The sequence below is a fragment of the Rhinoraja longicauda genome, chromosome 26, assembly GCF_053455715.1.
Source record: "Rhinoraja longicauda isolate Sanriku21f chromosome 26, sRhiLon1.1, whole genome shotgun sequence".
In the NCBI taxonomy this organism is placed as follows: domain Eukaryota; kingdom Metazoa; phylum Chordata; class Chondrichthyes; order Rajiformes; family Arhynchobatidae; genus Rhinoraja; species Rhinoraja longicauda.
The window spans coordinates 15,300,583-15,317,850 of NC_135978.1; the positions used below are offsets into that span (position 1 = coordinate 15,300,583).

At 42.8% G+C, this 17,268-nt stretch overlaps 1 protein-coding gene across 7 annotated transcripts in view; it reads left to right on the forward strand.

Annotated features, from left to right (window-relative positions):
• gtf2ird1 (GTF2I repeat domain containing 1) overlaps window positions 1–17,268 on the forward strand; it is a 135,772-nt gene that overhangs the window by 71,021 nt on the left and 47,483 nt on the right. For 6 of the 7 annotated variants that reach the window (XM_078422228.1, XM_078422230.1, XM_078422233.1 and 3 more), the window contains 9 exons: window positions 997–1,080; window positions 1,762–1,945; window positions 4,759–4,784; window positions 6,989–7,097; window positions 8,640–8,668; window positions 9,827–9,907; window positions 11,945–12,034; window positions 12,926–12,979; window positions 15,926–15,991. In XM_078422228.1, the coding sequence (XP_078278354.1) occupies window positions 997–1,080; window positions 1,762–1,945; window positions 4,759–4,784; window positions 6,989–7,097; window positions 8,640–8,668; window positions 9,827–9,907; window positions 11,945–12,034; window positions 12,926–12,979; window positions 15,926–15,991 (723 nt within the window). The remainder of the gene's footprint in view (window positions 1–996; window positions 1,081–1,761; window positions 1,946–4,758; window positions 4,785–6,988; window positions 7,098–8,639; window positions 8,669–9,826; window positions 9,908–11,944; window positions 12,035–12,925; window positions 12,980–15,925; window positions 15,992–17,268) is intronic. The other variant, XM_078422231.1, reaches the window with a different exon arrangement.

Below are 17,268 nucleotides of genomic sequence, written 5' to 3' on the forward strand. Positions count from 1 at the left end.
CTCTCCCTCCTAACCCCATTCTCCTGTCTTCTCCCCAAATCCCCTGACACCTGTATAATGAAAAATCTATCACTGCCTTAATAATATCCACAGCCTTCTGTGGCAAAGAATTCCACAGATTCACCATCCTCTGACCAAAGAAATTTCTCCTCATCTCCTTCCTAAAAAAACGTCCTTTAATTCTGAGGCTATGACCTCTAGTCCTAGACTCTCCCACTAGTGGAAACATCCTCTCCACATCCACTCTATCCGCCTTTCACTATTCTGTACGTTTCAATGAGGTCCCCCTTCATTCTTCTAAACTCCAGCGAGTGCAGGCCCAGTGCCGACAAAAGCTCGTCATAGGTTAACCTATGTAAACCAATGCAATTCACTGTCTTGTTGTCCAGTGACATGATACCAAAGAGAACCTTAGAAGATTTGCTTTGGGAACTGCTGCAATGTGCTTCAGCATTAAGCAATGGGATGCAAGATTGCTCTAACTAATCTGTGGGTTTTTACTTCCCTATCTCACCCTTATGACCAGGACTAATTGACCAGTGGACAACTGACTGAATCCACTGTAGCGTAGGGAATAGAAAACCTTTTGAGACGGCCATTCCATTGAAGCATTCGTTTCTTCAATTCCAATAAGAGCCTGTTCACTTGCAGTGGACGTTATATAATGGCCTTCAGTTTGAATGTATTGGCGGTAAAATGAGCTGTGTCGAGTCTAAGCTCCCTGGGACATCAGGAGACATGGGTGGGCCACAAGTGGAGTTGAGAGACACGGGACAAATGAATTCTGCCAAGCATCACAAGTGAAAAGGGTTGGGATTCAGAAAGTATCCCACCTTCCACTACAATCGTGCATCACTGCTGTAAGGGGACAATGATGCAGGAAACAGCTACATGGAGGTTATTGAGGGAAACGGAAGCCCAGGTGTACATGAAACATTTCCCAAAGGCCTCCCAAGTGGGAAAGTATCTTAGAATATCTCTAATCCTATTTTGCAGAAAAATGGAACTTGTACATAAAAGAAACAGAAGACATCAATATTCTGAGGGAGTGTGTACAGATCCTCTTCAACAGCAGATACGGTGAGTCATTGCATCCAACTACTGTCATGCTTAGTCTTAACGCTAAGGGCTTGCAACCCAAGCAAACTGAAAGCGTTGGCACGGGAATTGGCGACATTTTTTCAATGAAAGTCGGGCATCCTGTTTTCAAGATGGCGTCTTAAAGGGCCTGAGACCTCCAGTAACTTTCGGTCCTTCTGTCTTCGGATATTACTGCAGTTTGAAACAGTTTTTCCATGTCAGCTCCAATAACGCTTGCGCTGCAGCTGGATTGATCCTAAGTTATTTTATCTTTTGGAAAAGCCTTGAGCTGCATATTCAAAACTGAACTGAATAGATGAAGGTGAATAATGATGTGGTCTGAAAATGTAAAGCGAGAGGATTAATGCAAAGTGACCACGAAACAATCAACGGAGAAATTCAGAAATGTTTTTATCAAGGGAGTGGTGAGAATGTGGAATATGTGTCCACACAAAGTGGATATGTAGAAGAGGATACATATCCAAAGTGGATATGTAGAAGAATAATCCTTCTCGGGGAGAAGGATTATTTTCTGAGAGTTAAATAAGGAAGGATGGGATATCATGAATGGTGAATAAACTTGTTTCTTTGCTGTCATTTAACGTAAAGATGCTATGTGCCACCCAGATAACTGGGAATGTTAATGTGTTTTAAACTACTGTCGTCTGTGTTCTTTTGTAGCTGAGGCCTTAGGCTTGGATCATATGGTTCCTGTTCCATACAGGAAAATTGCATGCGACCCAGATGCAGTGGAAATAATAGGGATTCCAGAAGGAATTCCCTTCAAACGACCTTGTACCTACGGAGTTCCCAAATTGAAACGGATCTTGGAATCAAGACACAAAGTTTGCTTTGTTATTAAGAGGTAAGGTGTTGCAGGTGTCAGAATCTCTTTGGAATTTGGATTTCATCAGTGGATGGGCCTGCACAACTCTATTCCCAATTCATTTACAATTCTTGCTATAAATTTGGTTTTAAATAATAGGTTCATTTCAAATTTTGTTTGGTAAATTTGAAATAATAACAACATTTTGTTTAATAACAAAATTTGAAATGAACCTATTATTTAAAAACACATGTACAGAAAGAATTGTAAATGAATTGGGATAGAGTTGTGAAGGCCCATCCACTGATGGAGGTTGTTTTGGTTTGATATCAAACCATTGATGCCAACAGCATCCTTCCTGCATTATTCCATACAACGAGTGCCAGCAGGCTGTTCAGTTGCAGGTGGCATTGGAGCCAGGTTTAAGTCACCATCACATGTTGTCTGAAGATCAAGACGCTGCCAATTCTACACTGTAAGTGCCCTTGAGAAGCCACACCAGCAGACCCTGACCCACTGCTTAATTTTAATTTTCACACTGCTGAAATACAAAGTTCTGCTTTTTGCACCCAAGTAGGTACAGCTAAGGATGGGGATTCAGTCATATGAAATTCTGGGTCCTTTTATCCCTTTTCGTGTACAACCTCTTGTGCTCGTTACAAACTAATCTGAGTTCACACAGTTCCCATCAAATGTGTCAATTTGGCTCATTGGGGCCTGTGAATAGATAAAGCAGTACAGCCTGTGTGTATTTAATATGGATGTTTGAAATGTTAACCTCTGTTCATTTTCATGCAGTAGGCGATGCTTCTCACAAAATACAAATCAAGCTAAAGAAATTTGAAGTCCTGTCATAGTTTTGACGGTTTTTTTTTTGTCACTTTTATCAGTTAGGATGTGGTAGTTAGACCACTATCATAATTTTTCCCTGATGCACATCCACAGCGTAGAACAAAGAGCCGTGCCACACACACTGTCTGTGCCGAACATGATGCCAAGATAAACTAATCTCCGCTGCCTGCAGACGATCCACATCCTTTCATCCTCTACTTATCTATGTGCCTATTTAAAAGCCTCTTAAATGTCACCACCAACCCAGAGAGTGTGTCCCACCACTCTCTGTATATTAAAAAAAACGTTTCCCACCTGTCTTGGAATTTCCCTCTCTGACCTGAATGCGATGCCCTCTAAGAGATCAACAATAGGATAATTCACAGCGATTCAATACATTGGACCAAGAATGGTTCAGAACATTTTTGTTAATCTACTTGTGTTGCTATGTGTAAATGAGACAAATATCAAACCACAGCTAGATCAGAGAATAGCAGCAGAAGGGAGTCATTGCAATATTTGAGCATGATTTTCCAAACATGGGTTTCAGGAGTAAATGAGGGAGCAACTTGTAGTAGCAGATGACTACTCGAAGTGACTTTAGATTTCACTGTTGCATATCCAATAAACAAACAGGGCACATTGGTGGAAATTGTACATTGATTTTCTTGCGGCCCTCACAGCCCCCGATCACACTGTGATCTCAGTCATGGCAGTGATTGTCAGAAGATCTTCATGAGGGTGAACCCTTGGAAAGTGCCTGACATTGACTGCTTACCTGGTGACTCCTTATAACCTGCGCGGTCCAACCGAAGATTTTGCAGACATCTTCCACCTTACATTACTACGGTCCGAGACCCCCACCTGCATTAAAAGGACGTCCGTGATAACAGAGCCCAAGCAGAGCAAGGTGCCATGTCTCAACCCACTTCCATTGCGATTAAATGCTTTGGGGGGTTGGTTATGATGCATAACAACTCCTGCATTAATAACGTCCTGGACCCACAACAACTCACCGACTCCCACAACAGACTCACAACGGATACAATCTTGCTGCTGCTCCACTCTGCACAGGACGACTTGGACAACAAAAATACTGGCTGCTGTTCATCAATTACAGCTCAGTGTTCAACACCATCTTCCCCTCTACATTTATCAAACTCAGGGAACTTGGTCTCTGCCCGTTCCTAGCAATTGTGTCCTCAACTTGCTCATTGGCATGCATTGGCAACAACCCATCTGACTCGATTACCATCAGCACAGGCGTGCCTCAACTCTGTGTGCTCAGTCCCCTGCTCCACCCTCTTTCCAACCACAACTGAGTAGCCAGACATAACTCCAATGCCATCTTTAATTTTGCAGTAAACCCACTGGTGTTGAACAAATAACATGGTGGCGCAGTGGTGGAGTTCGTGCCTTACAGCGCCAGAGACCCGGGTTCGATCTTGACCACGGGTGCTGTCTGTATGGAGTTTGTACGTTCTCCCTGTGACCATGTGGGTTTTCTCTGGATGCACCGGTTTCCTCCCACACTCCAAAGACGTAGAGGTTTGTAAGCTGATTGGCTCTGGTAAATTGTCCCGACTGTGTAGGATAGTGCCAGTGTACAGGATGATCGCTGGTCGGCGCAGGCCCGGTGGGCTGAAGGGCCTGTTTCCACGCGTTATCTCTAAACTAAACTACAACAAAAAGCTGTCAATAAGTGAGAGTACAGAAAGGAGTTTGATAATCTGATTGAATAGTGCCAGAAAAAAAATCTTGTTCTCAACGATAGCAAGACCAAGGAGCTGATTGTTGACTGCAGGAGGGGAACGATGAGGATCCATGAAGCTGACACTAAAGCCTTGGCACGGTGGCCAGTTCTCCCTCGCCCTCTCCTTTCCACCTTGTGTTTTGTGGCTGATGGGTTATCAGCAGACCTCAGTTGCTGTTTTAGTCACAACAGCTGAAGATTTGTGCGGTTGAAATGCTTGTATCTTTTACAGAAACTCACTTTATCTTTTGTTTCCATTTACGTGCAGGATGTTTGATGAACGTGTTCTGACAGGTAAGATGGAGAACTATAATGAACAACATTGTCACCTGCTAGTAAAATCAGGCTGAACCTGGTGGGGATTTAGGAGTCCGTTCAGATCACAAAACGTGTTGTTTAAATCCACTTGATCAGTGAGCAATGCATTAATCCCTCTCTCAGCAGTCACTATAGCTCGCTGAATTCGATGAGACTACCATCTTAGAGTTAATGTTGCCAGTTAAGTTCTTGCTAAATGAATTGCGGGTGAATGCGTGTGTTCTTGAAGTTAAGCAGTCAAGTGATCTTTTCGTTAAGTTAAATGGCAGTAAAGTTCTTTTGAAGGCCAGACGTCTCCAAAACCCAGACACGTTCTTGACTTATGGCCTACTGCAGAACTGACCCTTGTACACCCTATATGGCTGAGCTGCCAAGGTGCTTGCATGCTTGAGTCTGTAGCAGTGTGGTTCAGTCTAGAGGAACTGCAACAAACAACAAGAGATAACAAAAACAGAATTGGATCTGCAATTTGTAATTCTCATGTGCACTCTCATTTCGTGGACAGGAGCGTTTAGGAAGGAAAAATGGGGCAGCATGCTACCTGGATAATTGTAGTTTAAATAGCATGCAAATGCATAAATCTTTCAAAAATAGTAATAAAGGCTAACAAGGCAAGAAAAGAAGCTAACAAGGCTAGAATGTAAAGCTAACAAAACGTTGGGATGATCGATCACACTGTCATTCTGTGCACAGCCCTGTTTACCTTATTAGAACAAAAATCTGGGGGTACTGCAGAAAGTTTACAAGGATGAACAAGGAAGCAAGGGGTTACAACCACCTTGAAGGAGACTTCATTCGTCTTCTTCGGAAAAGTGAAGGCCCGAAAGTATAAAATTTAAAGTGGTGTTCAAAATTTAAATTAAAAGTTTAAAATTTAAAGTTGTGTTAAAATAAAGTAGGTGCTTTAATTTGTAGGAGAATCCCAAATGAGTGACTTTAAATGCAGAAATTAGCAGATTAAAAATTGAATTCCATAAAATCTTGTTGCCATTCTGCTCTGCCCTCCTGTTTCTGAGAATGCACAGGTCCAGGTGCTTATAATACAAGCAGAGCTCTCTTGCATGTCTAATTTTTTTAGAAAGGATGCAGATGCAAACAGATGCAAGCAGATGCAAACAGCCCCACACATGTAAATGTCCGTACTACAGATGAAGATCAAAGATTTGGTTTTTTTTAAATTTTATTTAAATTTTAACAAAGCACATACATGTTACAACTCATAGTACCCAATGATACCTAGATTTGGACTGTATTGTGGGCTTGCGTAATAATTTCCTGCACAGTCTTTCAGGTAGCTGCCACAGGTAGACGCTGAGGACAAAACGGCTGTGTTTCACCTACGGTCTTTCACGACAGCTTGCAAAGTAACAGGAATGCCCCTCGGCATTTCACCAGATTTGGAACGAGAGAGGCACTCCGATGGGGAATATGTGGCAAAGTAAAGTTGCTCAGTGCATTTGCAGCTCTCCAGTCCATTGGGAAGGAGTTGGGATTCTGTGTCAGAGAGAGTGAGAGAGAAATAAATGTGTATTTTTAAAGCTCCTTTTGCTTCCTTCCAGTTCTCACCCTGCACTCCTGTTTATGTTTCTTGATTCTCTTGAGCAATTGTCGGCCTCAATATCAAGCACCTCTTAGGAAGGGAATGCAGCGTAGGTTCACTAGGTTAATTCCCGGAATGGCGGGACTGTCGTATGTTGAAAGGCTGGAGCAATTAGGCTTGTATACACTGGAATTCAGAAGGATGAGGGGGGATCTTATTGAAACATATAAGATAATTAGGGGATTGGACACATTAGAGGCAGGAAACATGTTCCCAATGTTGGGGGAGTCCAGAACAAGGGGCCACAGTTTAAGAATAAGGGGTAGGCCATTTAGAACGGAGATGAGGAAGAACTTTTTCAGTCAGAGAGTGGTGAAGGTGTGGAATTCTCTGCCTCAGAAGGCAGTGGAGGCCAGTTCGTTGGATGCTTTCAAGAGAGAGCTGGATAGAGCTCTTAAGGATAGCGGAGTGAGGGGGTATGGGGAGAAGGCAGGAACGGGGTACTGATTGAGAGTGATCAGCCATGATCGCATTGAATGGCGGTGCTGGCTCGAAGGGCTGAATGGCCTACTCCTGCACCTATTGTCTATTGTCTATTATTGAAGGAAGCCAATGTGAATAACCCTTATTTTTGTTGTAGGGACAAAATACATACGGGAAGGTTCCAAACAGGATGGCCACTCGCCTTTGGATGAAGATTCCCAAAGATCAATGACATTAGACATGAACTCCAATAACCACACCTGCCGGTAGGAATTTGCTTCATCAGCCATTAATGTCAGCAGCATTTAAAGGGAAAGGTTTGCATTTATATCTTATATCGCTGTTACCAGAGCTAAATTTCAAAGCAAGCATAGAAAGCATTGAAGATAGACACAAGAAAAACTGGAGTAACTCAGCGGGACAGGCAGCATCTTTGGAGAGAGGGAATGGGTGATGTTTCGGGTCAAGACCCTTCTTCAGACTTCAGACCAAAATGTCATCCATTCCTTCTCTCCAGAGATGCTGCCTGTCCCGCTGAGTTGCTCCACCTTTCTGTGTCTATCTTCGGTTTAAACCAGCATCTGCAGTTCCTTCATACACATAGGAAGCATTGAGCTTGTCTTAGAGTGATGCATCTCTGTCACCAGAGTGAAATGCAAAGCTATCTTTTAAAATCTGTTCCAACCTTCATCAGGATCTTATAAATCTTTTTTAATTATTGCGATGAGCCTCACATTCCTTAAAACCCATCAAACTTCTGGGTTATAAACTAATCTTATGATACCTCCCCTTCGAGATCAAGTTGGGTCCCCTGTAGTTTAACCTTCTTAGAAACATCTGGGAAAATGTATTTGAAATCTTTACAAGTTCTTTATAAAATTGTGCAATGAGTCCAATCTGGACAATTATAATAATTGAACAGGAAACTGAAAGGCAGGCAGATCGATTCCATACCTTGGACCCTCAAGAACAGTTTGTTCATCCTCTTCTGGAACAAGGTCCATTGCAAAAGGAAAGGTCAGAGTTTCCAGTCGATGTCCACCACCTAAATATAATCAACACATGAATAAACCATTAGAAGTGACTTGGAGTATGGCAAGCCAATAACAAAGCAAAAGTATTACTAAAATTTCAAAGATAGTGCTCAATTTATGCATGGTTCTAGTTAGATTACTCTCTGGGTTAGTGCCCTGACCTAGTTCAGATCATGTAAATGGCGGGAGCACATGAGGAAATGTAAAAAGACTTTGCAAGAATCATTACAAAAATGAAAAAAAATACCATCAGGTCTATGAAGAGGAAATAAGAAGACTTAAAAGAGAACTGATAGAGAAATATAAGATTCCTTTGATTTGATATCAAGAAAATGTTTCAACTTGGGAGAATCCAAAACCAGGGATAATGTAAGGTAATGAATGAATTCATTGGGGATATAGGGAGAAATGTATTGAGAATGGATAGAGAGTGGAACGTGTTGCCAGAGGAAGTAGTTGAGGCAAATTATTTGGATGCTTTTAAAAGGAAATTGAATGAGTTCAGGGGAGCAAAGAAGAGTCCAACGGGCAACTCCGTCAGTTGAGTTAATCCTCCGTTACAATAACACCACAAAATAATTCTATACCACAAACTTACCTGGTTTTCGGAGCTGTGATCCATTGCTTGCCCTCACTGTTGAATGCATTGAGCAGGTGCCGGTCAAAAACATGTTCAAATACAAAGTCTTCCCACTTTTTATTTAGACTTTCAAATCTTTGCTCTACTCGACACTTTAAAATACTACATTTTGAAATGCGTTTTTCTCTTATCAGGTCTATGATGATGAAAGAAAGCGAAACAGGTGAGGCACTGATTGATTTCTGAAGGACGGCTACTTTGAAAATTGCATGTCCAACCTGTCTATTTATTTGCACAGATTCTCTGCCTCTAGTTGTGGTATTCCAGAGCACATCGTTCTTTTATGAATGTGCACTGAGAGGTCTGAGGTTTGGAAAGCACTTGGATGTATTAATACCATACGATACGATAGAACTTTATTTATCCCAGGAGGGAAATTGATCTGCCAACAGTCATAAAAACACAAAATACATTAAACATGAAATTAAAGTGACGAGTGGAAAGGATTGGGGGATGTCCAAATATTGGGGAGGGGGGGGGGGGAGGGAGGAGGGAGTGGAGTCAATCTCAGTCTACCCCACGACAGAAGGGGGAGGAGTTGTAAAGTTTGATAGCCACAGGGAAGAAGGATCTCCTGTGGCATTCGGTCCTGCATCTTGTAATGCTAGGCTCACATCTGACAAAATTCTCCCAGTTTCCCCACAGATAATTCCCTTGCTCAGCGTTACCTGGGGGTGTCCTGGTGTAAGCAGTTGAAGAGAACACTCACCACACCCTATTTCATTTAATCTATTTAACCTGAGAAGATTGTGCAAACACCTCTTTTTTGTTTTAAGCTGTCTTCTTAATAATTAATGCTTCTAGTGATTTCAGCCACTAGGTTACATTTGGTATGTTTTCCAGCAAATTGCTAACTCGTAACTTCAGGTGCGTTATCCTCTTTGTTAACAGTGAACAGAGGGAATTGGATACAGTAACGTCACTGGCATTTTTTATAATAGACGAGTTGGGCCGAAGGGCCTGTTTCTGTGACTGAGAGAAATTACATTCCAAATTCTATTTACAGGGTCCACAATGATAATCCATTGTGACTCCAGACAGATAGCAGACATTTAAGAAGCAGGCTATTAAATCCTCGAACTCCTCCTTCACCCCCTCTTGGTTTATAGTCTCCCTCCCAGGCAGCTGGGGTCAAACAATGAGAGGGACTTCTAACCCTGGGACACCTCATGGTAGAGGATAGTGTTGTGTACTGCCCAAAGGTCTGGCTCGTTAACATGAAGCCTGTTCCCATCTGTGTGACCAAGCCACAGAGACTGAGTAGAGTGCTAATTCATCTCAAAAGACTTCTCCCTCTCTCCCTTTCTCTCTACATTTGCAGGCACTTCCCTTGATCTGTCGATTTTGAAAAAGGTGAAAACTGAGCCAGAGGATCCAGAAATTATTCAAATTACTGTTCAAGGTAAAAAAAAATGTCGGGTTCATTGGATATAAATTAATGTGTAGTTTGCAGATGGCGAATTAACAATACTGTTTTTTGTACTTGCACCAGATTAATGTTTGGGATCATTTTGCAAAACGATGGAAAACACTCTAACTTCAACGGTGCTTTCATTAAACATAGTAGTTTCTGCACCCAGTGCCTTTAACGGGGCCCATCAGCACCTTTTCTGGTCATGTTTCTTGTTCTCCCTTCTCTCCCCCCTTCTCTCAAATCCAATGAATGGTGAGAGGCCCACAAAAGTCCAAAGGTGCTCATAAATGGACAAGCCAAACTCACCCCTCAAATGTGGAAAAGTGGGAAGTTAAGGATCAGCTAATTATAGTTGCATTTAACATGTCAAGCCCAGATATTGTAAACTATGTCAAGGTGGTGGAAAGTGTATTAAAATGTTGGCATCATTTCTCTTGAGTGATGTGGTGGATGAATTAATGGCAGACGTGTTAACGGCGGATTAGAAAAGCACGTGAGAAAGAGGAAAAGGACAATTTACAGAGGCTAATCAATCGCAAACCCACACGTCTTTGGGATGTGGGAGGAAATTGGAACACCTGGAGGAAACCCACATGATCGCAGGGAGAACGTGCAAACTCACTGACAACACCCGAGGTCACGATTGAACCCGGTTCTCTGGTACTGCGAGGCAGCGGCTCTACCAGCTACGTCATAGCGCTGCTCAATGGTGGAAACATGACTACCGATTTACACACAGCAAGATCCTACAAACTGTAGAGATAATGGCCAGATAATCTATTCTTCTGGTGTTGATTGGAGGTTAACTTTTGACCAGGACATGAAGGACAATGCTGCTGCTTTTCTTCAAAGTTGTCCCACGAGTTCCATCTTGGTGGTGCTCCATCATCGGCAGTGTTGGCCGAGGTTTTTATGCTCGGGTGACTGGACTGGAATTTCAATGCATGACCTGTGACGCACTAATCTAGCCATGACTGTTACCAGAGGTCCAAGTGCAAAGAGGGAAAGCTTTCCTGTGAAAGATTGTTGGTTCTGAAAGAAGTGGGAGACCAAGCAGCCCTGCCTATTTCCAGCAGTCAACCGAGATTCCAGTTTTAAGTTGAACAAGATTTATTTTCTTTCAGGAAAGTTTTGGGTGCATGGAGCAGTCAATCAGAGTTGATTGTAGGAAAGAATTTTGACTAATTGTTTGAGACCACTCCCCAAACTCACCTTCACCACCCTTGGAAAGCACCCTGAAGTACCGTGATTGATTGGCTCAGGACACCATCTATGACTACCTTAGCACACAGAAGCTACTGGAAGTAGGGTGGCCACTGGAAGTGACGGAGCATAGACATAAGGGCTGCTGACATTAAAGACAAATCTCCATGTTCATCCAGAAACACAAGAGTTAGTACCTCAGCATCTTGTGATAGTCTGTGGGGAAACATCAGCATTGGGTGCTCTTTTAAAAAGGAGGTGAGGAGGAACTTCTTTAGTCAGAGGGAGGTTAATCTGTGGAACTCATTGCCACAGAGGACTGTGGAGGCCAGGTCAGTGGATATTTTTAAGGGAGAGATAGACAAGTTCTTGATTAGAACAGGTGTCAAGGGTTATGGGAGAAGGCAGGAAAATGGGATTAGGTGGCAGAGATCAGCGATGATTAAATGTCGGAGTAGACTCGATGGGCCAAATGGCCTGATTCTATTCCTATACAACCTGTGAACTGTGGATTGGGTCCAATTTTGCCGAAATGCCGAACTTCTTTGCTTGTCGACTGAGCAGGCGTTAGAAAGTGGCAGACTGGTTGCCAGTGTCTCCTGGCTCAGGGCTAGTGGAACAGCCACTGAGTGGATGTGAAACTTAGTTTGTGCACTGGACCTTTTACTGCCCTGTATGAAGTACCAGGAGTGAACATTGCTCGGGCTGGTCATTTCTGTTCTTGTGTCTTAACCAAAGGTGAAAGATTGTTCAAACATTCAGCTCACTCTTCGGGAAGGCTATTTCCTTTTCACTAAGTAACCCACTTTCTCCTTCTGACAGATCCAAACACATCCTTGGATGATCTAAGTGAGAACCTATCTGATAGATCAAGCTGCGATGAGCCTGACCTCCTGGTGGAATCACCCTCTGGTACCCGGCTTTTTTTTAAAATAACTTTGTCACGCAGCAGAATTCTTCACAATTTATGATCTGCAATCCCGACCCAACTCTGTTCCTTCTTGATTACTGATGGCCACCATTGGCACTTATGGGCTTGACATCACAGTGAGGTCTCCAGGCTGAGGAGACCTACACACGCTGACAGAGCGAGATAACACACCAGCTTCCATCACATGTAGCAGGAGGTGAGGAGGGAGACCATAGGGTCCACACAGGGAGCGGGTGCCGCCTGTCCCCAGCAGTGGTCCACGCTCACCGTGTATACAGGTCGTACCCACGAGCACCATCCCCCTCGGCCCACCCCAGGCAGCCTCCGCACACTGAGCCGAGCGGCGTTTCAATGCTACGGGAGCCTCAGCAGAGGATTGGGTTTGCACCACTCTCCTGGCTCGGCCATGTGCAACAGTGGGGAAGACTGTTGTTCACGCCGGTTTCCCAGCACAGAGTGCACAGCCCATGCAGTTGTCTCTTTAAAAGCAGGGAAACCTATGACTTCATCTGCTCTGTATTTGGCCAGAACAGCAAAGAGCACGACTGTGAATCAGCACTCTACAAGGTGCTGCGAAGTGGGGGGTCGAAATATACTTTGCCACTGGTTTGTTTTATTGCTGGACATGTCACACGGTTGTGCTTTTTTGGAGAAACAGGAAGCCAAAGAGGAAGTCTGAGTGAGTAGATTGCAGTTCCCCACACAAATCAGCCCACTGCTACCACATTCCATGTGTGAGTCCTGCACTTGTACATGAGCACATAGACCTTGTCAATGTGAATGTTTACTGTGTTGCTTGAGAATGTTCTTAAAATATGCAGCAAACTATTACAAACTAGGTAAAATAGTGTATTCCCTTCCCTCCTCCCTAGATGCCATGCAAGACGATGTTTCTAACCACAACGAACAACATATGGTGGTGGAAGGTCAGTGGTTTATCATCAATGATACAAAGCAATTTGCACGAGAATAGTCACCATGTGCTTCTATTTGGAAAGATCAGCACGGAGAGCATAATAAAAGATAGACACAAAATGCTGGAGTAACTCAGAGGAACAGGCAGCATCTCTGGAGAGAAGGAATGGGTGACGTTTCGGGTCGAGACCCTTCTTCAGACTCGAGCTGAAACGTCACCCATTCCTTCTATCCAGAAATGCTGCCTGTTCCGCTGAGTTACTCCAGCATTTTGTGTCTATCCTTGGTGTAACCCAGCATCTGCAGTTCCTTCCTAAGCATAATAAAAGTATTGGATGACTAACCTATTGAAAGACTTTGGGACAAGAGAGTATCGGAAGGTATTGGGGAATAGAATATACCAAGTGGTGCCAGCGATGAAGTGAAAGTGCTGTGGTTCAACCTTTCTGTGGGGGATTCCACTGACCCCAATTGTGGGAAGGGATCAGCTGATAGACACTGGGAAGAATTGTTGATAGGGATTAGGGGATGGAATCTATCAAAAGTATTAACTCAGCAACAACAGAAGGAGGATCTAATAGGAGTGGCAGAAGGATGTTCAAAATGGAGGTCCATGCCCAGTGACGTTGTTTGTGAGATAAATAAACAATTTGGATGTAAATGTGGATGGGTTTGTTATTGAGTTTACAGATGGCACCAAAAATTGGTAGAGTTGCCGACAGCGAGAAAAGGCTTTCAAAGAATATAGAAAGGCTGTATATCAGTTACATACACAGGCGGAGAAATGGCAGATGAAGTTTAATCTGAGCAACAATGAGGTGCTGCACTTTGAGAAGTCAAATGTAAGGGGAAAATTTACTGTTGATGGCAAAACCCTTAACAGCATTGATGCACAGAAGGGTCTTGGGGTCTAAGAACGTAGTTCCCTGAAAGTAGCAACACATGTAAATAGAGTGGTAAAGAAGATGTACAGTATGCCTGCCTTCATTGGTCGTGGCATTGAATGTGAGAGTCGGAAAGACATGTTGGAACTTTATAAATCTTTGGTTAGGCCATATTTCGAGTATTACAAGCAGTTCTGGTCACCCCATTACAGGAAGCATGTGGGGGCTTTGGAGAGGGTGCACGAGAGGTTTACCAGAGTGCTACCTGGATTAGAAAGCATTAGCTATAAGGAGAGCTTGGACAAACTTAAATTGTTTTCTCTTGAGCGTCAGAGGTTAAGGGGAAACCTGATAGAAGTATTTGAAAATTATGAGCAGCATAACAAACATTTTAAAATTATGGGCAGTAAGAACTTTTTTTCTCAATGTGGAAAGATCACAGGGAATAACTTAATGTTAGAAGGGGAAAGTTTAAAGGAGATGTGCGTGGCATGTTTTTTTTAACACAAAGAGTGGTGTGTGCCTGGAACATGTTGCCAGGGGTGGTCATGGAAGCAGATATGATTGTGGCATTCATAATGCAGGAGTAACTCAGCGGTTCAGACAGCATCTTTGGAGAAAAGGAATAGGTGATGTTTTGGGACAAAATGGGGGAAAACTGGCGATGAGGATAAAAAGCAGGGAATGGGGGGATATGGAGCATGTGCAAGCAGAAAGGATTAGTTTAACTTGGTATCATGTTTGGCACGTGTATTGTGGGCCATGGGCCATGTTCCTGTGGTGTACTGTTCCATGTTCATGAAAGTAAAAGATATATATATTTTTTTAATATTGTGTCTTTCATGATCTCAAAACATCCAAAGTGTTTAAAGCTAATGCATTCTAAGTCATCAGCTTGAAATATATTTGTAGCAAGGTCCACAAACACTAATGAGGCAATGTTTGTTGTTTATCACTTGGGCAGCTTACAGCCCAGTAGTATGAATATTGATTTCTCTAACTTCAGATAGCCCCAGCATTCCTTCTCTCTCTATCCCTCCCCCACCCAAGTCGCACTAGCTTCTCGTTTTCACCTAACAAACAGCTAACAATGGCCTGTTTCCTTTATTATCGTTACTTTTTTTCCTTTATCATCGTTACTTTCATTCACTGTTCTTTATCCCTCTCCCTCTACATCATCGCCTATATCTCTCTTTTCCCTTATCCCTAACCAGTCTGAAGAAGGGTCTCGACCCGAAACGTCACCCATTCCTTCTCTCCAAAGATGCTGCCTGTCACGCTGAGTTACTCCAGCTTTTTGTGTCTATCTACTGTTTATTGATGTTGTTTGAGTTGAAATATCTGTTTGGTTAATTGGAAGCTCTTTTATTTTTCAAAATAATTCATTGGGATCCTTGATATTGACTAAGAAGTGCTGAAGGGACTTGATATAATCTATATTGGTGCTGAGAGTACTGCATTCATTGGCACTGCATGGAGCTCTCTCCTCTGTTTTGTTTTTTGGGATTCACAAGCCTTTGACTTAGATAAGGATGGGTTGCATCCTTGGCATAGAGATGAATATTTATTGGGAGAGGTTAATGATGATGATGATTATACTTAATAATAGTGAACGAGCAAAGATAGACACAAAATGCTGGAGTAACTCAGTGGAACAGGCAGCATCTCTGGATAGAAGGAATGGGTGAGGTTTCGGGTCGAGTCTGAGGAAGGGTTTCGACCCGAAACACCGCCCAGAGATTTCTTCTCTCTAAATTTCTCTCCAGAGATGCTGCCTGTCCTGCTGAGTTACTCCAGCATTTTGTGTCCATCTTCGATTTAAACCAGCATCTTCAGTTCTTTCCTGCACAGTGGTGAAAGAGCAGTGGGCATTTAGTGAAAGGGGAAGTGGGGTAATCTAATAGTTAACTAGTCCATGGCATTATAATGACTAGTACTAAGGTATTGAGATTGCCCCCTCTCCTCCCTCAGTAAAGGATTTATGTCAGTAATACAGTAGGGATCTTTTCTATATTGTCTTGCGATGGCTATCAGGCATAACATGATTCTATTTCTGATATGGTTTCCTCCTAGAAGATTGGAATCAAAACGTTGTACGACTGAGGAAACAGGTGGAGAACCTTTTCAACAGAAAATACGGTGAGTTAATAATTGTTAATTGGTTAGAATATTCCTCACACAGACCTGTTTTGGAAGTTTGAGACCCCACTATCAGACATCGCTTGGCAACAACTATCTCTCCCCAAGCTGTCTCATTGTGCTTCTGTTCGACTGAAATCTGAAATCAAGTTGACTGGTAATATCAATACTACAGGAATGAAAGATGATGACATAATTGTAACCTTCTATTAAGTCACTGGGCAGAAAGATACTGATGATACAATGAAACATTTTGATGTCACGAGGCTGGTGAATCTGTGAAGAAGCATTCTGAACGTTACTAGACGATAATCTCATTACTGTAATGAAATGCAGTGATGTCAACAGAACATAAGATGATAACAACATGACGTGATTGGAAAGGAAGGTGATGGCATCACTGTTGACCAGCTCACCGGAGCCTCGAAAACCTTTGGGTATAACTAGCGTTTCTGGGGGAAATCTGGAAATTATCCATGGAGAACAATATGATAGAACATTCTGGCAGTTCCGGGCCAGAAATCTCACACATTTAAAGTGAGAGATGGTGCTGCCACTTGACACTAAATTGAGTTATTATGGAATTCATGTGGAGGGAGGTGAGGATGCCAGAGAGAGAGAGAGACATTTGTCCCGTGCTCTGCAACTGCCCACAATGTCTTCAACCTCCAAGGTCTGTGAACATTCCAGATCTACTTTTTGCTCCGTTTTACAGTCTGTACGAATCCTGTAATCTGGTTTCTAACCCTGCGACGATACAAAAATGATCTTTACCAGACTCACAAATGATTATATCCTAGACTGAGGTTTATTATCTCTCCCTGCTTGAGTTGTTGGCAGTCTTTGAATCAATAATCATGTCATCCTCCATGTTGTTTCTGTTCTTACTTATCAAATGTTAGCCAGAGAACTGCAGTAAAACTCTGAAATTCCACTATCCGACAACTGATAAATTGCTCAAAAGTTACTGGGGCTCAGGTTTCTGCACTTTAATTTAATTTTAGTTCAGAGATACAGTGTGGAAACTGTAGGCCCTTAGGCCCACTGAGTCCACACCGAACAGCAATCCCCGCATATTAACACCACCCTCCACATACTAACGACAATTTTGGCATTTACACCAAGCCAATTAACCTACAAATCTGTACGTCTTTGGAGTGTGGGAGGAACCGAACATCTCAGAGAAAAATCCAAGCAGGTCATGGGGAGAATGTACAAACTACGTATAGACAAGCACCCATAGTCAGGATCGAACCCGGGTCTCTGGCGCTGTAAGG